This window comes from Leguminivora glycinivorella, chromosome 5 (genome assembly GCF_023078275.1).
Source record: "Leguminivora glycinivorella isolate SPB_JAAS2020 chromosome 5, LegGlyc_1.1, whole genome shotgun sequence".
Lineage (NCBI taxonomy): Eukaryota > Metazoa > Arthropoda > Insecta > Lepidoptera > Tortricidae > Leguminivora > Leguminivora glycinivorella.
The window spans coordinates 23,570,094-23,591,906 of record NC_062975.1 but is presented as its reverse complement, the minus strand read 5'-3'; the positions used below and the strand labels follow the sequence as shown (position 1 = coordinate 23,591,906).

The window sequence follows — 21,813 nt, the reverse complement described above, 5'->3', positions numbered from 1 at the left end:
GGCTGACTAGGATTTTTTGGGGTTGGGGCACCGTGCTGCCGCCGGAGCGTTTAGAAATTGACGACCGAACTGAGAGGAAAAAAGGAATTAGTTAATAGACTTTTTCACAGTGCTCTCTCAGATATATGATCAGGCCCCGTAGCCGAATGGCATTTCTGCGACGTGAAACGAAAACGAAACGCCGCGAAAGATAGTCTGGCTCTGTCGCGCCAATACGCAAGAGCGATAGAAATCGATAGCTACGAGCGTTTGGTTTCGTGAGCATTTATACCATTCGGTTACGTACAGTCACCGGCATAAAGAAGTGATGATTGTTGTACCTTGTCGCTTTTAATCGTTTGACAATTTCGTATGACATTTCAAACAAGAGGATAATATGACAAGGTACAGAAATCATCACTTATTTATGCCGGTGACTGTACCCTGGGATATCTTTAAAGGTGAGTAGGCTATATAAATATACTATTTTAGACCCTATCCTGTCTTTTCATGTGTTTTTAAAATTTGCTAATTGATGTTACTCGCAAAGACGCAAAGAAGTTAAAATTATTACTATTATTAGTTAGTTTCGTAGACAATGTTGGAAGAAACTCGTAAAGTCGTAAATTATGAAACTAGCTTCGGTTGTTGGATGGAAAAACACTCACATTTTAAGGTTCCATTATGTACTATCAGCTGCAAAAGTGGAGATATTATGAATGAATTCATTGATAAACTCGCCATGCACTTTTACAGCTGATAGTACAGCAGTAACAGTTGCTTAAGTTTTAGGCCTGAAGTGCACGCTCATATTGGGCGTGCAGCGGAGCGGGGCGTACGGCGTGCATATCAAACAATTGAAGCTCATACAAGTGTCCTGAGTCGACGCTACATAGCGTGGACGCACGCTCGCTCGCCCCGCTGCACGCCACGCTTTACGCTCCGCTCTGAGCGTCCACTAAGACCTTACACTAACATTTTGTGTTAATGTCTTCGGGAACTTAAAAATTTCTTACCAGCTCCATAGTCTATTGTTTGTTGTACGATCTCGGATGAGCAGTAATACCTTGCAGCATTTGAATACATAGACGATCTTGGATAGCACTGCCACGGTTTTTTTATTTATTTCTGAAACAGGTATCATCACATTCATCACATCTTAAACATTTGTAACTCATATTTTTTTATGAAATAGGCAACAAACGAGCAGGCGAGCCGCCTGGTGGGAAGCAGTCAACGCCGCCCATTGACATAAGCAACATCAGGCGAGCCACTTATGCGTTGCCGACCTTTGAGAACCCTAAATATCTGCTTCTTGAAGCACCCCATAGGATAGCGCAAGGGAAACACCTCAGAAAGTAGCTCATTCCACAACTTGCACGTTCTGGGCAAACACGAGCGAGAGACCGTTTGTTCTTGGTTATGGCTTGGGATATTGTTTGTTTCGGTTCGTCATACTATGCCATAGCCTTCTTAGTAACGGTGTTGGCGCTAGATGTACCTACAGTATAATAGTGCGAAGTAAAAGTAATAGTTTTCACCAGAAAGTTATAACCCCATGGACATATTGGTAATTAGCGGCCTGCCCCGGCCACGCACGGGGATTATCATAAAAATGACTATAGTAAGTTATTTGTAAAAGATAGACATTATGCAATCGCAGATTTTTTTGTAGACCTATTAGAGAGACACAATTTTGAATTACATTGTTTTGATATAGCTCAAACGGTTAGGGCAGGTCCACGGCGACTCGATTAGCAAATATCGTCATATTTCAACCAATTTTAACAACATTGCAGCAAATTATATACCTAAACCTTCCTCAAGAATCTCTTTATTCATAGGTGAAAACCGCATGAAAATCCTTTCAGTAGTTTTTGAGTTTATCGCGAACACATACACAGAAAGACGCGGCGGGGGACTTTGTCTTATAAGGTGTAGAGATTACTTATCATACCTAGCCTATTGTCAATTTTACCGCAAAAAATACCCTGAATATGTTTGAGAAAGAACCAACGTTCATTGTGCTACGTCTGTTACTGATAAAAGCAATTAATGCAGTAGCTATTACATTCAAATAAACCTGTTATTTCAATAGCAAACGAATTCATTCCAATGTTTGGATTTAATCGGTACTAAAACCCTAAAACAATATGAAACTGAATCTATCTTTTTGCCCTCTGTCAATAATAGATCGTGCGCATTTTGAGCGCCTCTTTGTCGCCTGAACTGAGACTTTGGACTTGATATTTGATACTTTAATCAGTTGGACTTAACACACTATTCATAGCACAGAGGACATGCCGGTCGATTTCAAGGCAAGTTCTTGGACCCACACAGACTTGTAGCCCTTACGGGCTATCGAACAATACGCGAGCATCATTTGTGTCCGTTAGGATGGCGTGAGAGATGTCTGAATAGTCACAAAATTTGCACCAAAAAACTGTACTTAAACTGTACCTATAGCGAAGAAAACTGTACCTCAAGCAATCAAACATTAAATAGATAGTTACATAGAACCCTGGGTTCGAATCCCGGTGAGGGCATTTATTGTGTGATGAGCACAGTATTTGTTAACTAGTCATGGATATTTTCTATGTATTATGTCTGAGTACCCACAACAAGCCTTGTTGAGTTTACCGTGGTACTCACTCAACATGTTTAAGAATGTCCTTTTGACTCTCGCCGGCGCGATGGAAATGTACATACAATAATTGATAAATTAACATTATTTTTACCTTTTTTCCGACGTTTCGGCCAAGTTACACCACTGGCCGTGGTCACGGAAGACTGCTCCTCTAGCACAACTTGCCCTGTCGCGCGCGAGTCCATACTATCAAGTCGCGCTTGATATTATGGACCCGCGCGCGAGAAGGCAATTTGTGCTAAAGGGGCTTATACGAATGATACCTACGATAATCTCTGTATCATATTTTACTACTCACTTGGGTGTGGCTTTGGTTCCATAAGCTAATGTTGACGTGAAGAAAACATTTAAACCATGTACACTTTTCTGAGTTTTCAATTTTTTTTGTATTTTTTTTTGATCTATTTCATTTTATAATAATGAAATAAAACAATTTTTTTACGTTGGAATTTTTAATGTTTCACATGTTGACATAAAATTTTGACATAAAATGTTACATGTCAAAGTTATTTTTAAGAAATTTCGGTTTGAATATCTTCTTGAACGACCTGCATGGGTTGGTCCACTTTAGGAACTTTTTGTTCGTGAACTAGTTCTTCCAGCTTTACTTGTAGATCTTCTTGTACGCTGTCCACTATTTCTTTCAGGTTTTTAGCTAAATGAAAATAAAGTTTAATTAGTTGATTGGCGTTTTTAATAAAATATGATTGAAAAGGTTCTTAATTCCAGAAAATTTGAAGAGAACACATAGAAAAAATATAAGCCTTTTAAAACGACAACTCGCATTTCCACTATACATCTTATCAAGAATATATCACTATAAAAAGCACAAGATCTAAATTCGATCTAACTTGTATTTATCATAATTATCATAAATTATAAATAAGTTCGCGCCAGGTTGAAGGCTTCGGGAGATCCAGACTGATAGAGACAAATAACAGGAGCTGCTAAGCCAAGGTGGTCACAAATCCTCATTATAATGCTGGAACCGAAAAAAGAGAAACATTAAAACCACTTTTTACCTGTCTTTTGATTAAACTCCTCAGCAATAAGTGATATTTTCTTCAAAGTGTCCACATATTTTGCTAAACTGGACGCCATGTCATGGGTACTACTGGTGTTAACTGCCACATCTTCCGTTGTCACATGTATCTTCTGCTTAAACACATCGCTACTAATCACTGGCATTTTAGGCATTTTGAATTTTTTCTTCACTTCTCTTCCTACATCGATGTTGGTGAGTTCTGGGTCTTTAGATGCTATTTCTACTTCTAGGACATTGTTCGGTTGCAGTTCTGGGGCGATGGATTGCAAAGTCTCGATTTTCACAGGAGACTGATTTCTGACTGGTGAGCCTTTGCTCACTGTGACAGGCAAAGCGTTGGTTAGGCTGTTGAGAATACTACCTGTAAATAATAGTTTGGATGAAGGTTGCTTCAGGGAAAATATAACATAAATGTTGCAAACCCGATTGCAAATTATATTGGAAACTGCATGAAATCATTGTGGTTAGTGTTTTGTAAAAGAACAGTCACTGACAAAAGGAATTCGGGCAAAAACACTTTCCAATTTCCATTTTAAACGATTTCATAATATTTCTGTTTAAAAACTGAGAAAATGTTTCTTCGCTACTTAGATTAAAAACAAAGTTATCTCCATTTAGTTCTCACCTACAATATTTATAGGAGCATCTTGTTCATCTCTCTTCTTCTGCGCCAATTTTCTTGATAGTTCAACGAGAAACATCGAACATGCTGGACCTACAAAATGCCAGTTAATTATATACGAAACTGTATTTCAACATAATTTCTGATTCAGATAAGGGATAGTCAGCAATAGAAGTATCCGCATTCGTAAAAAACTTTTCATGTAAAAATTTGTGATTAAGATTGTAAGTATTGCATCAACATTTTCATATCACTATGATGCCACAGGTTGTTGTACATAGTGTAGTTAGTACCTAATATGATATTAATACGGTCAAGCAAATACTGTAACTAAAAAGGCCATATGAAAACTGGTGAGATCTACATTTTTCAATTTTTTGTCTCTTTTAGTATTTGCTTGACCATCTATTCATGGATAGCTATTACTAATTACCAGAATGGAATTTGACAGCTAATTCTGTTGCTGACCTTGGAGCCTAGCCAAATAAGTGACGATCGTTGATCGAAAACTCGAATCGAAACACACAAAATATGGAATCGGCAATTAACGATAGTCGATAAAGGTTAGCTTCAGGGTGAATGTAAAAGTAACGAGAGTCACGACTTATTTATTTGAACTAAAGCTGCAGATGAAAGGATCTATGCATCTATCGGGAAAGTGACACTTATTTAGAGATATTGCATCGTAAATAAATGGAATACCATAAAATTGTGACTCATGTTACTCTTGCCACGGATTGACCATTTACATATTTATTTTTCGCCGAAGTTTGTCGATGCACGATTGTCACCGTGACTAGGCACCTGTATATGAGCATTATCTTCACCTTGCTTAAGACTTGGAGACTTGACAGACAGATAAGTATACTTGGAAAGCTTAATCGGGACATCAGACATGTTTTGGAAATATATTACCAATTTCTAACCTTCGCTTGTCCTCTTTTTACCAGATCTCGGTTTTGTTGGCGCTTTCCTTTTGGTTTTGCGATCCTTTTTATCCATGTCTGTAAGAAAAATAACTAGATTTACTTATCATTTTTTTGTAGTAGTATTCATTTTTTTTAAATATAAGCAGCTAACGAGCAGATGAGCCGTCTGATAGGAAGCAGTGATCGCCACCTATAAGCAATATCAGAGGAGCCACTTATGCGTTGCGATCTTTAAGAACCCTTAGTACAGTACCCGGCGATACTGATTGCACATCGTTTTTTCGTCTTCGTAGAGAATTGTCTCTTTCTCGCTTATGTGACGTTAATTGTCTCTTTCCAAAGACCGATGTGAATTCTTTATCGCACCACAGAAGGTAACTCATTGATTTTGATTGATTGTATCTTTGGCGGGAGGTGCGTTGATAAAAGCGCGACCGTGGCATTAAATATATTTTTTTGGTCAAAAATGAATTAGACTTTCAAAGCAACTTTGCTTTATTGTTCTTAATAGGATTAGGTAGCTTTTAAAATTGAGTAGTTTTGGCTTTGTCTGTAGGCATATCGTCACTACTTTGAAAAAACTTGTATTTCTGTCATAAAAAAAAATCTAATGTCTGCAAAATAGCAAACTGCGAAATAGTCATATTTTTTTCATATTTCATATTATACATCGGCATGTATACATATACAAACAGACAACATACCTTTGTATTTGGATACTAAACCAGCGGAATGGTTTAGTTGACATTATAGTCCTATACCTTATAAGACTAAATTGAAACTATTCACTTTTTTAAAGTAAGCTGTAAAAAAGCTAATCGAAATAATAAAAAAACATAAATAATAAAATACACTAAAATTTACAAGTCAGTGACAAGAAATTGACAGTGACTTGACAACCACAGACTTACCATAAATTGAAATTAATAAATACAATCTCTTTTCGCACAATTAACGGTTCCTCACAAAGGTTAATTATACTCCGACACGGCGAAATTTCTAGTAGAAAAAGGCGTCAACGCATGTGATATTGGAAGATCTTGGAAACAATGCGGATAGTCCAATGGTTCCAACTCTCTGCAGACCTAACCACCGGCAGCTTGGGCCCTGAACTGCTTCTGGCGGCACCCTACGTTATTTTTTCTACTTGTCGACTGTAATCTGTCAATTAGGGCACCACAGACTAAACTATAAGTGCTAACTTTTCAGTGTTGGATACTCTATGGCAGTTCCGACTCAATTATAATAAGCTCATTATAGTTGACTTTAGTTAACTGTAATAATTTCAAAAATAGAACTTCATACAATTTCTATACTAATTTGCGATACCTGGCAAATTTTCCTGCATCTGAAACACATTTTTTTATCTGTCGCGTTATCGGCCAATCAGAGACGGTTATTACAAACAATTGGTTGCTAGGTAATTCGATGTTGATACAACGGTGAACGACTCTATTAACATTAATTTTAACTTGCATGAATGATGATATTTCCGTCCTTTGATGATGAAGATGATGACTTGTAGAAAAAATATTGTATACAATAGTGATATAATTAAGCTTTTCACTCTCGTACCGTACTATTAGGCCACTCAGCAAGCTTCATGGCCTAAACATGGTACTCGACTGAAAAGCTTTGTATTATATCACGATTGTATAAAATACTATTTGAATGATTCACGGTTATTTTCATTAGACTTATATTGACCGGGATATAGACCGTGATTACCTTTTTAGGGTTCCGTAGTCAACTAGGAACCCTTATAGTTTCGCCATGTCTGTCTGTCCGTCCGTCCGTCCGTCCGTCCGCGGATAATCTCAGTAACCGTAAGCACTAGAAAGCTGAAATTTGGTACCAATATGTATATCAATCACGCCAACAAAGTGCAAAAATAAAAAATGGAAAAAAATGTTTTATTAGGGTATCCCCCTACATGTAAAGTGGGGGCTGATTTTTTTTTTCATTCCAAGCCCAACGTGTGATATATTGTTGGATAGGTATTCAAAAACGAATAAGGGTTTACTAATATCGTTTTTTGATAATATCAATATTTTAGGAAATAATCGCTCCTAAAGGAAAAAAAGTGCGTCCCCCCTCTAACTTTTGAACCATATGTTTAAAAAATTTGAAAAAAATCACAAAAGTAGAACTTTATAAAAACTTTCTAGGAAAATTGTTTTGAACTTGATAGGTTCAGTAGTTTTTGAGAAAAATACGGAAAACTACGGAACCCTACACTGAGCGTGGCCCGACACGCTCTTGGCCGGTTTTTATTTTTGTCGAGCTCTAAAATTAGAAGGATAATAAGTAGCTCTACAAAGGGTAGGCTCGGTTCTATTGGGATTAGTCCAGTTTCCTCACGATATGAACATATAAAAGACTAGATTTTTCCGCGACTTCGCTCGCGTTATAAAGAGACAAAGTAGCCTATGTCACTCTCCGTCCCTTCAACTATCTCCATCTAAAAATCACGTCAATTCGTCGCTCCGTTTTGCCGTGAAAGAAGGACAAACAAACAGACACACACTTTCCCATTTATAATATTAGTATGGATATTCGCTCGCTTCCGCTCTTTGCGATCACGGCATTTTATTGGACTCCCTAATCCTCACCTCAATCACCATCGTGTTGAAATAAAACCAAAAACTTCTGTTTCAATTTTTATTGTGATATTTTTTGTGTCAAATTTAAACGGTGGTCATTTTATCTGTAGTTATGGGTTTCCTGTATCCGATAGCTGGCGTAGAATTACTCTGGATTGCTCGGGCGTATAGGTTTCTGTAATAATTAAGCATATTTTAACAAATTTAAAAATTAAAATATTGGGGACACCTTACACAGATCAACTTAGCCCCAAACTAAGCAAAGCTTGTACTATGGGTGCTAAGGGACGATATACATACTTAAATAGATAAATACATCATATTTATGACATTGATTTTTTGTTATAGTGGCAGCTCTAAATCAGCTATTTGACGTCACTTCCCCTTTAAACTATTTTTAAGATTTTTTATACTAAAAATACGGAAAAAAAAATAAAAAAAACTATTTATGTGATCTACAAGCGTATATCTCGAAATGGTTTTCGATTTAGGGACATTGAAAATTTTGAAACGTTGTCATGGGCGGCGGTTAAAAAAGAAGCAAAGCGTTTCATGCGAATATGCTTAAGCGCCACTTACAGCGCTCGTGAGAGGAGTCTGCCCAGTCGCGGTGTCTTGAGTAGTAGCGACCGGAGCAACCTCCGGGGCCGCTGCTACTACAGTGGTCTCGGGCGCTCGCTTGTCCTGTGGGGAGTTCTGTGGCGTGGCCAGGCGTAGGGCTTCGGGGTTCACTGGTTGTTTTGAGGTAACGGTGACAGGTAGGGGAGGATTGGTAGGGATGGAAGCGTTGGGCGTTGTACTTGCTTGATCTTCTGAAATTGGTTAACATGTTTATTCCGAGAATCGTTTTTTTTTTCTCTCGGGAACAGCGTGCAGCGAGTAAATCAGCATGAAGACTTTATTGGCAAGGCAGGTTAAAGGAGTGGCGATGGTTGTCACAAATAAAGTTAGCCATAAGGAATGTCAAACAGTTGTGCTAACAAAAACAGTTGGAACTAATTTTATTTCATAAGATTTAACAGAATGAGTGGAACACCAGTCGTTCACCTAGCGAATGAAGTGTTCGTTTTCTGTAGCTTCAAAGCATCATCCTCCTCCTTGCGTTATCCCGGCATTTGCCACGGCTCATGGGAGCCTGGACCCCAAGACAACTAATCCCAAGACTAATGCCTACTAGTTTTTACGGAAGCGACCGCCATATGACCTTCCAATCCGAAGGGTAAATAGACGTTATTGAAATTAGTTTCCTCACGATGTTTTCCTTCGCCGAAAAGCGACTGCCAAATATCAAAGGACATTTCGAGCATAAATTCTAAAAAGTCATTGATGCGACCCGGGGTTCGAACCCGCGACCTCCAGACGAAAGTGGCACTCTCAAACACACTATAACAAACGATATTATTAAAATGAATTGTCACCCTGACCTTTGATCTCATTCACACCTTGTCCACATGCTGGGGAAGTTAAGATATTTCATATTTCCGTAGAAAAACTGTCAAATTTCTACACTTCCAAAGCACGTGGACAAAATCAAACGCATTATCATCAATAAGATTAGCCTACTTTACCTTGAATATTGTAATAGCTCTCATGGGCATCGAAGAACTCCTCCTGTTTCTCAGGCGCTGGTGGCACGACGGAGCTTTCTGAACTGCTGGTCAAGCTGCCTGCACTCGGGTCCTGCCCCGGTTGAGCTGGATCAGGTCTGGTCCGCTTCTTCTTTAGAAGTTTCCGGGTCTTCACCTGGACATGCTAAGTTATGGTCTCATCATCATTCATACATATGCATATATAATATACATGTAATCATGCCTGAATTCCATAAAGGGGTAGGCAGAGCACATGAAACTAATTAAGTTTCTCTGCCTTAAGTTAACGTAGGCAAAAAAAGTATCAAAATTGATGGTGCTCTTTTATTAGTTACTAGCTTTCAACCAAGTCTGTCAGTAAATAAGAACAAAGAAAACTATATGCATCCTTTTCTTTAGGGTGCTAGAGAAAAGGTTACCTATAGTTTTCTTAGTTCTTATTTACTGACAGACTTGTTTGACAGAATATAGCTTTTGCCCGCGGCTTCGCTCGCGTTAAATTCGAAAATTGCGGAATGCTCCATACAAATTTCCACCCTCCGCCCACCCATTTTAGAAAAGTGGAGGGGGGGGGGTTAAAAAGAGACAAAAAGTAGCCTATGTCACTCATCCCTTCGACTATCTCCATTGAAAAAATCACGTCAATACGTCGCTCCGTTTTGCCGTGAAAGACGGACAAACAAACAGACACACACACTTTCCCATTTACAATATTAGTATGGATTTCATTCATTACTTACACTGAGCCTTAAATACAAGTGGGTAAGGTTTTCCCCAAATATATCGACGCAGAAACGGCTCTAGCTGACCAATAAAAAAAAAAACGCTTGTTGGTATGAAGACGCTTACGGCCCAGTCACGACATTGGTCTAAGCGCGACAGCGGTGAGCCGCAGCCATACGTGCGAATGAAAAGTCCCATCGCTGTGTCTCGCTCCAATGTATGGCCGCCGCTCACCGCTGTCGCGCTTAGACCAATGTCGTGGCTGAAGGTGGACTTCCGAGCAAAGCGGCTCTATCGCAATGGCCGCAGCGTCAGAGCCGCTGCTTCAGTGTCGCAGCGGTAACATACGCAGGTTCGCTTCCGAGCGACGCGACTCTGGCGACAGTCGCCATTGTTTTTCCATAGAATTCAGGTCCAGGCATATAGAAGACATGAAGCAATCTAGGATGATGAACTTTATTAAGGTTCTGTCGCCGCGTCAGTGTCGCTGCGTTAGTGACGCCGGAGCCGCTTTGCTCGGAAGTCCAGCTTGAGCCGTTACGCGTCATCGTCGCTGAACGCATCCGTACGCGTGTTCTTGCCAACGAGCGAGTTTTGGTCGGCGAAAGCAGATTCCGTGTCGATTTGTTTGAGGAGAGCCTTAGGGGTCATTTAGCAATTCTGGCAAAGAACCAAAGTTCTATAACATCCTAATATAGATTAGTATGGCAGCCCTTACCTCAGGAAGCGGATTGTCAGGCAGTTCATCCCGCTGCGTTCCGTGCATATCCATCACCAAAGTCTGGCTCTTGAAGACTTGGTCGTTGGACATAACAGAGTTGTCAGAGTCCGTTTCATTGAGAAGCCCGTGTTCTGGAGCCACCACTGTAATTTTATAAACAATTTTAACATTAAATTAATTAGAATTTGAAACTCTCTCTCATTGCTCTGTCATCAAAGTTACCAAAAACAAGAGTGTTTGAGGTAGACCATTTTTTAATAATGGATGTAAGAGTTCCAACGCTTCAAATAAATAATTAAAGGAACAGGAATGACAGAATAAATAATATTGGGACCCCTTCAAAACTGGGGCAATTCAAACTTCAAACCATGTAAATGGCGTGCCTCATAGTACGCAGTTACAGTAGCCTTTGGACCCCTGTAACTCCAGAGGTTTTAAATCCGGGTTGCTTTCCCTTGGCGTCGTTACTCATTATACGTACCCATAAGGGCTGTGCAGCAACATTGAACACGGATGCCTAAGTACAATTTTATTTATCGATCGTTTGCTTCTGTTTCTAAAAATATTTTTAAAAGTATCCTGCTGTTTACGTATTCCAATAGGCTAGTTTCCTAGTAGTCAAATCAGCTTCTTTTTAAGAACTGTCAAAACGATTTGCTAATATGGAATTACTATAAAATACTGAGGAGTGACGTCACGGTCAATTCATTTACTTTATAATTATCTTTCTCTTTGACTTATTAAATATAAATTATGTTTAAACATGATTGCTGTCCACATTTTTCTTCTAATTAGGTGGTGCTTTATTTCATGCACTGCATAAAATATTTTATTTTAAGTATAGGAAACTAGCCTATTACTCTATGTAGATAAATAATTGATGGAATATTCTCTAAATACTATTTTAGCGATTCTTGAAAAGTTTGTACATGTGGATCACGTCTCCGATTTTGATAAAAATTGGTAGCCTGATAGAGTCCATGATTTTGAGCAAGATCCTAGTGGATTTTGCTCAAAATGGAACATTAGGGAAACCTAGTGGTTTCCCAGGTAGTTTGTATGAAATTTTCCTTTTTTGTTACCAAAAATGTATAGAAATCTGGAAACAAAAAAAGGTTTCATACAAACTACCTAGAACATTTTGGAAACCTAATAGTGGATCTTGCTTAGCATCATGGACTCTATCAGCTTACCAATTTTTATAAAAATCGGAGACGTGATCCACATGTACAACCTTTTCGGGAATTATTCATAATCCATACTTAATATTTTAAATGGGAAAGTTTGTGTCTGTTTGTTAGTCCGTCTTTCACGGCAAAACAGAGCGACAAATTGACGTGATTTTTTTAAGTGGAAATAGTGGAAGGAATGGAGAGGGACATAGGTAAAATTTTATCTCTTTCTAACCCCCCACTTCCCTAAAATGGTGGGTCATGGGTGGAAGTTTGTATGGAGCAATGCGCAATTTTCAAAAGTAACGCGAGCGAAGCCGCGGGCAAAAGCTAGTAATCCATACTAATCCATACTAATATTATAAATGGGAAAGTGTGTGTGTCTGTTTGTTTGTCCGTCCTTCACGGCAAAACGGAGCGACGAATTGTCGTGATTTTTTAATTGAAGATAGTTGAAGGGATGGAGAGTGACATAGGCTACTTTTTGTCTCTTTCTAACGCGAGCGAAGCCGCGGACAAAAGCTAGTAATATATTTATTTATACTCACATAAGCTTTTTCCTTTCAAGTTCAGTTTTTTATTATTTCTCCTACTCATGATTGAATTTGGTAAGTAGCTATATGGTACTGAAGGCCCAAATATTAAACAGTTTTTGAGGTAAGATGGTTTTTGGTCTATTGAATCATATTTTTATTGTGGAATTGCAGACATTGTGGATTTTGTTGAATAATTGTCAAAATATTTTCGAACGGTTTGTCTTTATGACATAAAACTTTGCAACTTTTTTTTTATTGAGTGCAGTACCTAAATTTTATTTTCTATTTCGCAGGAAGGAGGTTACACTAAAATATTGAAATATACTCTGTTAAACAAGTCTGTCAGTAAATAAGAACAAAGAATACTATAATTATGCATCCTTTTCTTTAGGGTGTTAGAGAAAAGGATACCTATAGTTTTCTTAGTTCTTGACAGACAGACAGATTTGTTTGTCAGAGTATAACACCGGTTCCCTGTGACACGAAGTAACATTTTATACTACTCATTCCTCAAATGAAGATATATTATGTTTGTTCAGTGACTTTTAGGGCCCACATCTACCGTCGGGCCAATTGTATGGAAAAAGACGCTGCGTCGACGTCGCGCTGACGCAGGGTCAGGCTTTGCTATACAGTTGGCCCGACGCTACGCTCGCGAGACGCTAAAAGATGCAAATGAAGATGGGTTTGCAAAATTATTGCAAAATGAGTCAGTGAGTGAGAGAATCAGACTTCATTAATTTTAAAGCGCAATGATTTTTTTAGTGATTTTTTATAAATGTCTATGGTTAGACAGCAGCATTGACAGTTCTGACTTAGTTTTGACGACTACGGCTATGTGATTGTGCGAAGGTGGAAAAATAGTCAATATTATTTATAATATGTAATTTAGTTTAAACTGTTCAACTTTAATATAACCGAATAATGTGCACAAATGACTCAACATCAACTCATCAGTGTTTAATTACGATACAAGTTATGAACTTGCAAAGGTAAACAATAAGATTAGTTTTAATAGCATTTTGGCAGTAGCCGTAATTTAATTATTTAAGTGTAACACATCAACCTACTATCATATTTTGTTTATTAAATGCCAATGGATGACGATTCTTACCTCACCGTGATACAGTTTATAACTAGTACGGGAGGTAAAGGACATCATTCTACATAAAGAATGTAAATTACAAACAAATAATGTAAGTGACATATCAAAGTGATTTGTTAAGCTTGTTTAACGTTGACACATTCGATATTAGATAATCTATTTGCCAAACTACCTACTAAAATAATACCTACGCATAAAAATAACGTTAACCCTTAACACGGCAAGACATGAAGTAATGTAACCATGTATCTCTTTGCATGTTTTTAGGTATAGTTATGGGTCAAAACGAACCATTTTTCAGAAAAAATAAATGAAAGTATTTTGAAAGTAGGATTTTCAGAACGTCCGTTAAAACGGACATTGCCAGGAATCTCACTGAGTGATGGCTCCAAAGGTTGTCCTAAAAAACGGACAACGCCGTCATAAGGTGTCCAAGAACAAAAATTAAATTACGTATTATAAAGTGAAAAAACCTTAAATTATTAAAATAACACACTACTAAATAATTAAAAACACTTAAACAATCATCAGAAGATTAAAAAAGACATGACAATCCAAAAAACTATTAAGTATATAAATGTTATTATGGTATACAATCAAAACATATTCATCCCTTAGCCTAAACCCCAATATTCTTATCTAATTTATAATTTCTACAGACCAGAGCATAATTCTTCTCGTTTAGTTTACTTACAAATGAGTTTCAATATTATAACTATTGAAAAAGTAAGGTAGGTACTAGGTAGTCAATACATACCTTCCCTTCCTGAAATACACGTTTTTTATTTGGTGATTCAAAATGACACCTTTTATGAAAATGTTAACTCAAACATAATTATTTTTACGCTGTTATGCCGATAGTAATATAGTAATTAACATTTAAGACATATTATGTATATCGGTAGGTATACGGAATTAAAAATAATCTCGTTTCGAACTCTGTACAACATCTGTCTGAACAAGAAATTATGTTTTCACGTCTGTCCCAATTGTAACGTGTAAAACTACCCACATTCAAAAATATTTAATAAATCTGTAAGTTTCTAAGCTACGGCTAGTTATAAATTACAGTTGTTGTAAGTATTAAGACTAAATACGTAAATATTTAAACCATTCATTGTGGTCTCACAGTCTTGTCTTTCTTGTTTCTTTATTAGATTGACAACTGAATTCTGAGCACAGGAAAAGTTAACTTTCACATTAAAAATTACATATTTCTTGATCATATTGGCATCTGGCAACATAGTGGTATCATATTGATTATCCTAAGCCAAAAATAGAAGCTGATATATAATTTTATTGCGTATCTTCATAACATACTCCATGACTGCAGACTCTTGGTCCTTGGTGTTTGACATTAGGTATGGAAAGTTTTGCCAGAATATAAATGATTTCCTTTGTCTCTACACATGAGCAACTTTACTTTTGTTACGAAACCGTTCAAAAATCACCCTGATTTTTGATCCTGTATTCGTTAGACTAAGTTAATTATTTTTGTAATTAAAAATCAATTTTCAATTTTATAAATTTAATAATAATAATTCATTTTAATTCTAATTCATTATCATGCAACTTTTGACATTTCAATTTGTATATTCTTTCATTAAAATATTCAATATTGTATTCAAGTTGACATTACGCATTGCAAATCATCAGTTTTAATTTATTCAATTTTTATTTAATGTTCATTTATAATTCTATTATTCATTAATACTACTTGCATATTTTTTAACTAAAATATTCATTGGAGTGTATAAAATCATACTTGAAATCACTATTTACAATTCGCATTTATTCACATTTTTTACAATTTGGAATCCATATCCACGCAATTTGGATTTTACATGGTCCTTACGAAGCCTCTGGATTGTGAGAGGACAGGACTGTGGCACCGAGTCAGGCTCCACCTATGCAACGGGTCTTCATCATCGAAGCCGTGGGTCGACCAGGTTGGCGCAGGGCGTATTCAGCTGCGTGCAGGTTCCAGGGCTTCCACTCATCGAGTCCCATCCCATCAGCCAGGATCCAGGACGGGTGAAAGTCGCGACGAGCACACGCAGCATCCCATTGCAGTGGGCATCCATCCGTGACCAGCAGTCAGTCGCGGGATCCAGCCAATTCAGCGCCAACTAGACCAGTCCAGGAGTATTCAGTGGAGATCAGCGGGAGCCAGCATTCAAAACCAAGCAGCAGCCAGCACAGGAGGGAAAACGAACAAAGTGAGATCGTTCCATTCCTTTCTTTTTTTATCCACATTCCTTTGTTTTCTTCATTTTCTGTGTAGCTGCAATATTCATTAGGTATTATTCAGTCATACCTATTCAAATACCAAATTCATTGCTTTCCCATTCAGTGCAGAAAGTTAATTCATTGCCATAGTTTGGATTAGAAGCCACTAGGCATTTCGATAGGATTATTCACTAGAGATATTCATTTTAGTAGGTATAACCTCTTGACCCAGTTCACAGTAATAATATTTAAGATTTTAATATAAACTATCACTTTCACATAATTCCTATATAATACGATAACAATAATTCAATAATTTTGTAACTTTATTACGCTAATTTCAATTAAAAACTTCAAAACAATAGGCAAACACGTTCTTAAAACAATCTTGATAACTAACTGCAGTGCAAATAAGTCGTAAACAAGGTTACGTAATACAAGTGCATACCTTTGATTCGCATAGCAAATAGTTTTAGCGCCTGGAGATTTTTTAAGAGCAAAGTTTTTATTTAAGGTCATAATTTGTACCAATATTTATAGGCTCATTTTTTAGCATTTTATTATGCCACAATGTCATCGGAACATGATTTTCATAAACTTAATTACAAGCTTGGACTTATTAAAGGTAAACTTACTGTTTTTCACAATTTTGTGTCGCAACTAGCTGTTGAACCGCAAGTAAACGAGTTACAGCTTGCAGAGCTGCAGCTTCGATTTGACAAAATAGGGCTTTTATACAATGAGTTCGATACATTGCTGCTAGACATAGACATATTGTCAGAATTCACAAGCGGAGAGTATATAGAGGATGAGCGGGCACTCTTCGAAGACATTTACTTCGCTAGCATGTCGAATGCACAAGTGCTGATTCATAAGTATTCAAAACTTAATTCAACAGTGAAAGTGTCCACTCAGGCTATCAAAAATATGTTAGATAGCACGATAAACACACAAGTATCCATATCCGCACATAAAACTCCCTCAAATACAAATATTCAGTTTATGGTTAGGGAATTAGATTCAAATGTTCCGAGAGACAGTTGTACGATACAATGTCAATGTTCAAAAGCTGATCCTGACGAGCAATCCGTCGAGTTGTATGAACCGCCGACAGATGGCTATATAATTCACGTATGCAATCCCAATCGTGTGGCGGGAGCACCGATCAACTCCATCCATAATCATATTCTTGCAAGTCCGGAGTTGCTCAGTTTCATGTGTCATCAATTATACATCATGATATTCAAATATTACCGCCTCACGTTCTTACATGCAGGGCCTCTTTTGAATAACGAAACGGTACAGCTCTTGTTGTGTGACTTAACAAGAGAGCGTGAAGCGCTAGAGGATTCACCTATTCATTTACACATTTACACATTTTTCACACATTTTATGCACATACATATAGGTACATTGCACAATGCACATATACCTACTGATCCAACTTAGGGCAGTTCAATCCAATTTAATTTCAGTCCCTAAAGTCCTTTCCTCCCTTTCCACTTCCTGATGGGCGATCCACACATTTCGTTCCACATGCACAGATTGCAGCCTCCAAGACATCACCGGTTCGTGGCACTCATCTGCAGGACAACTTGGAAGGCATCCATGGCAGCGACGGTATCTCACGGCCTGCACCATCATCTACCCTCCCCCTCGGCATACAGTTGAAGTCACAGACTTCAAGGCGGGAGCATGTTACGAAACCGTTCAAAAATCACCCTGATTTTTGATCCTGTATTCGTTAGACTAAGTTAATTATTTTTGTAATTAAAAATCAATTTTCAATTTTATAAATTTAATAATAATAATTCATTTTAATTCTAATTCATTATCATGCAACTTTTGACATTTCAATTTGTATATTCTTTCATTAAAATATTCAATATTGTATTCAAGTTGACATTACGCATTGCAAATCATCAGTTTTAATTTATTCAATTTTTATTTAATGTTCATTTATAATTCTATTATTCATTAATACTACTTGCATATTTTTTAACTAAAATATTCATTGGAGTGTATAAAATCATACTTGAAATCACTATTTACAATTGGCAATATTCACATTCAAATCTGACAGCTTTTAGAGCTTTTTAAAAACTTACGGTTATTCCGCCTCCAACGACATTCACTGTACCACTTTCTTTGTCTTCCACAATTCGGATTAAAACCAGCACCAAACTACAGTCCGCTTATTATTTCTACCACCACTACGAAGACCTGAGACCAGCGAAGATTTTACAACTTTTTTAAGTCTGTTCTGAATTTTGTGGTGAGTCATCCAGCATTTTAAAGACCTAAAGGATCATAATATCTTTTTCATCAGCTTGAAGAGGTTTCATGAGTGAAAATTGTTTATACTGCTAATTAAAGGCGGATTTTGCATTTGTTAATAAAAACCCACGTTATGTAAATTTAGTATTAAAGCATAGTTTGTATTTAGGCCCAGTAATTATAAAAACAATTAAGAATTTAATAAAAAACTTATTTAACCCATTTATGGCAATGTCCGTTTTCTGTCCCTATTTTGATTGCCCATAAGTCGGCACTGTCCGTTTTTTAGGACATGCTAGATGGTTACTTGGTTACCAGTAATATCGGCAATGTCACAAAATTGTGACACGAAATATTTCACAATTTCTGAATATGAAAAAATAAATTATTGCATCAACTTTATACACGAAACTAAAGTTTAACTCGTCTAGTAACAAAATCAACATAAACAGTACACCTGAATGAATTAGTTCATATTTATTCCGAAAATTATTATTTCCTTTATTTATTTTGCTTCTTAGGTTAAGCTTTTTATAATATGAATATAAAAGTAAAATACAAAAACACATACAAAACAATATAAAAAACATATAAACACATTATAAAAAACCTAACCTAGGGTGCTTTTTATAATATGCCAGCAGCGGGGCAGGGCCCAAGCTGCCGGTGGTTAGGGCTGCAGAGAGAGGAACCGTCGGACTATCCGCGCCGTGTCCAAGATCACCGCCTTCTGCATCTGGCCCTTGATCCAGCCACCTAGCGAGAGTCTCTTAAGATGTTGATCGAGACTCTTCGCTATGAGACCGTTCGCTGAAACGACTATCGGAACAATGATCGTTGAATCAACATCCCACATGGCGGTTATCTCGTGAGCCAAGTCTAGGTACTTACTGGACTTGTCCTTCTCGGCTTTCACGAGATTCTCATCATGGGGGATGGTGATGTCAACGAGCACGGCCCGGCGTTGCGGTCGATCTATTATCACAATGTCAGGCTTATTGGCTACAATAGTCCTGTCAGTGATAATAGATCGATCCCAATAGAGCGTGGCACGACCATTTTCAAGAACTGGCGCAGGCAAGTACTTGTAGTACGGTACTTCGCGGTCCACAAGGCCGTATTGAAGAGCAAGTTGCTGGTGAATAATCCTGGCTACGAGATTATGTCTGTGCAGGTACTCGCCGTTAGCAAGATGAGAACAACCGGAAATGATATGCCTGAGTGACTCTCCGGGACGGCGGCATGCCCGACAAATGTCGACCGTACCGTCCTTCAGGATATATTTCCGGTAGTTGTTCGTCATCATAACTTCGTCCGCAATTGCACAGGCAAAACCCTCGGTTTCTCCGAAGAGGTCCCCGAATCGTAACCAGTTCACCGATGCGAGCAGGTCTACATCGGGTCCCGTGAGGGCCTTGTAGAACCGCCCGTGTAGCTGCTTGCTCTCCCATACCGCCTTGCGGTCCGCAGTACTTAGTACCACAGGTTTGCGCCAGTTCTCTTTCGCCAAGGAGAGCGGCGTGAGGTTTCCGTCAACTGCCACCACATCACGATGCATCCCACACTCGTTGTTAAGGAAGTAATTCCTGAGATTGTACACCTCACGGTTGTGGAGATCTTTGGCGTTTAGGAAGCCTCGACCTCCGCACTTCCGTGGGATGTACAATCTCATAACAGACGAGCGCGGGTGTAACATACGATGTGTGGTAAGCAGTGAACGGACCCTCCGATCCAGGGCGTCCAGCTCAGTCTGGGTCCACCGTAGTATGCCAAAGGAGTATGTGAGTAGAGGCATTACCCAGGCGTTAAAGGCGCGCACTTTGTTGCCTCCTGACAAAAGACTGTTAAGGACTTTTGTGAGCCGACTGAAAAAGCGCTCCTTCACCGACCGTCTAATGCCAACATCCTCAATACCCAACGACTGTGACATACCAAGGTACTTATAGGTTTCTGATTCAGAGATAGATCTGAACGACATCGTCTCAGAAAGTTGTAAATTTTCTGAATTTACAACCTCCCCCCGCTGTACATGCATAACCGCACACTTATCGACACCAAACTCCATTCTGATGGCGGTACTGAAAACTTCTGTGGTTTTCAATAGCACCATCAGGTCTTGGGCGTTCGGTGCAAATAGTTTGAGATCGTCCATGTACAGAAGGTGAGAGATGACTTCACCCTCTCTCCGAAGCCGGCAACCTAGCCCAGAATCCTTCAGCAGCGTGCTGAGGGGATTCAGAGCTAGGCAGAACCATAATGGACTCAAACTGTCACCCTGGAATATTCCTCGCTCAATCCTTATGAAGTCCTGCGGGCCAGGGGGTCATCCCTGCCTCCTGGTTGACGAAGGACTGTGGTCCACTGCCTCATACATGCAGCCAGGAAGGATATTAAAGCTGCATCAAGTTTATACAGCTCCAATACCCTTCTCAGCCATGAATGAGGCACCGAATCATAGGCCTTCTTATAGTCAATCCAAGCGGCCGAGATGGCTCCCCTGTTCCGCCGAACTTGTTGGCAGATGGTCATGTCTATGAGGAGGAGCTCTTTAGTACCACGGGACCCAACCCTACATCCATTTTGAGCGGGAGCCAGAATGTTGTTAGCGACAATATGCGCGTTAATTTTTGCTCTCAAAATGGATGTAAGGAGCTTGTAAAGTGTAGGCAAGCACGTAATGGGTCTGTAGTTTTTTGCTTCCGTGGTACTACCGGACTTATAGAGCAGGAAAGTAACACCAGTTGTTAGGGAAGGTGGGAGAGAACCAAGATCGAGGGCTTGTTGAAATTGCGTTGCCAAACGCGAGTGCGAGCATCGAAACCATTTTAGCCAGAAGTTGTGCAATCCGTCCGGTCCAGGACTTTTCCAGTTCTGGGCCGTACGGGTAGCACAACTTACGTCGTCGGGGCTGATGGTGATAGCCCCCATAGGCTCGATGTTCTCGCACTCACGTTCGACAACGGCCATCCACTCGCCCTCCGTGTGCTCAACGGGCACCGACCAGATGCTACGCCAGAAATCAGACATGGCAGTAGCATCCGGTAGCCGCACGTCGGACACACGAGGGTCGGCTTCCTCCCACCTTCGGTATACTTTCCTTTGGTCGCTTTGAAAAAGACGATTCTGCTGGAATCGGTCCACACGCTTTCTGTAGCGGCGAATACGGCTTGCCCATGCATAGACTTTCTGCTTCAGGAAGTCGATGCGCTCTGTGACATTGGCCAAATAGTCGCGGGGCCTGATGCCCGTCCCCGCGAACGCCTGGTTCACAAAGCGCATTACTCGGGGGCGATTATTACCCCTCTGAAGCAGATCAGCTTTGCAATGAGAGTCCTAAACGAGTTGATACGACGCTCGATCCGTACTTGCCATGCAGGGACACCTCCGGCGGTCCTAGTTGCACGGTCAGCGTCCGGAAACTTGACTCGAGCAACACGGCACGCCGCGATGGCCCCGCAGTACATGATCGAGTGTGTATCATCTAGATCTTTACTAGTCCGCATATATGGATCTAGTAAAGCATTTAAGGCTCCTATTAGCGCTAGATTGCGTCTATTCATGGGCAGACGTGGTAATCGTGGCCTAGGGTTGTTTGTGGAGCGATACTGCGTAATCGCCTCTTCCAAAGACCTCCTC

The 21,813-nt window shown here is 39.1% G+C and overlaps 2 protein-coding genes across 6 annotated transcripts; both read right to left on the bottom strand.

Moving 5' to 3' along the window:
* Positions 1-3,068: 3,068 nt before the first annotated feature.
* On the bottom strand, positions 3,069-6,080 carry LOC125226725. 3 transcript variants are annotated; one of them, XM_048130807.1, is made up of 5 exons: positions 5,927-6,080; positions 5,121-5,297; positions 4,297-4,416; positions 3,649-4,032; positions 3,069-3,281 (listed from the first exon to the last, which is right to left on the bottom strand). In XM_048130807.1, the coding sequence occupies exons 2-5, from the start codon at positions 5,188-5,190 to the stop codon at positions 3,139-3,141; spliced, it is 717 nt and encodes a 238-aa protein (XP_047986764.1). In that variant the 5' UTR covers positions 5,191-5,297; positions 5,927-6,080; the 3' UTR covers positions 3,069-3,138. The 3 variants fall into 3 exon arrangements, with proteins under 3 accessions (XP_047986764.1, XP_047986766.1, XP_047986765.1); XM_048130809.1 differs by having other exon boundaries at positions 4,297-4,386; XM_048130808.1 differs by having other exon boundaries at positions 4,297-4,386; positions 5,220-5,297.
* Positions 6,081-7,871: 1,791 nt separating this feature from the next.
* Positions 7,872-12,757, bottom strand: LOC125226723 (mediator of DNA damage checkpoint protein 1-like). 3 transcript variants are annotated; one of them, XM_048130803.1, is made up of 5 exons: positions 12,579-12,757; positions 10,856-11,001; positions 9,394-9,577; positions 8,405-8,637; positions 7,872-8,000 (listed from the first exon to the last, which is right to left on the bottom strand). In XM_048130803.1, the coding sequence occupies exons 1-5, from the start codon at positions 12,625-12,627 to the stop codon at positions 7,971-7,973; spliced, it is 642 nt and encodes a 213-aa protein (XP_047986760.1). In that variant the 5' UTR covers positions 12,628-12,757; the 3' UTR covers positions 7,872-7,970. The 3 variants fall into 3 exon arrangements, with proteins under 3 accessions (XP_047986760.1, XP_047986761.1, XP_047986762.1); XM_048130804.1 differs by having other exon boundaries at positions 8,405-8,634; XM_048130805.1 differs by having other exon boundaries at positions 9,394-9,568.
* Between the last annotated feature and the right edge of the window lie 9,056 nt (positions 12,758-21,813).

Bases quoted from the DNA above. Each gene is read 5' to 3' on its own strand.
- LOC125226725 (XM_048130807.1), bottom strand. From the start codon at position 5,190: ATGTCTGATGTCCCGATTAAGCTTTCCAAGTATACTTATCTGTCTGTC. The intron at 4,033-4,296 runs GTGAGAACTAAA...TATTATTTACAG, and splicing joins TGCTCCTATAAATATTGTAG to GTAGTATTCTCAACAGCCTA. The intron at 3,282-3,648 runs GTAAAAAGTGGT...ATTTTCATTTAG, and splicing joins GGAGTTTAATCAAAAGACAG to CTAAAAACCTGAAAGAAATA.
- LOC125226723 (XM_048130803.1), bottom strand. From the start codon at position 12,627: ATGAGTAGGAGAAATAATAAAAAACTGAACTTGAAAGGAAAAAGCTTA. The intron at 9,578-10,855 runs GTAAGGGCTGCC...ACCATAACTTAG, and splicing joins CTGACAATCCGCTTCCTGAG to CATGTCCAGGTGAAGACCCG. The intron at 8,638-9,393 runs GTAAAGTAGGCT...AACCAATTTCAG, and splicing joins GAGCTATTACAATATTCAAG to AAGATCAAGCAAGTACAACG.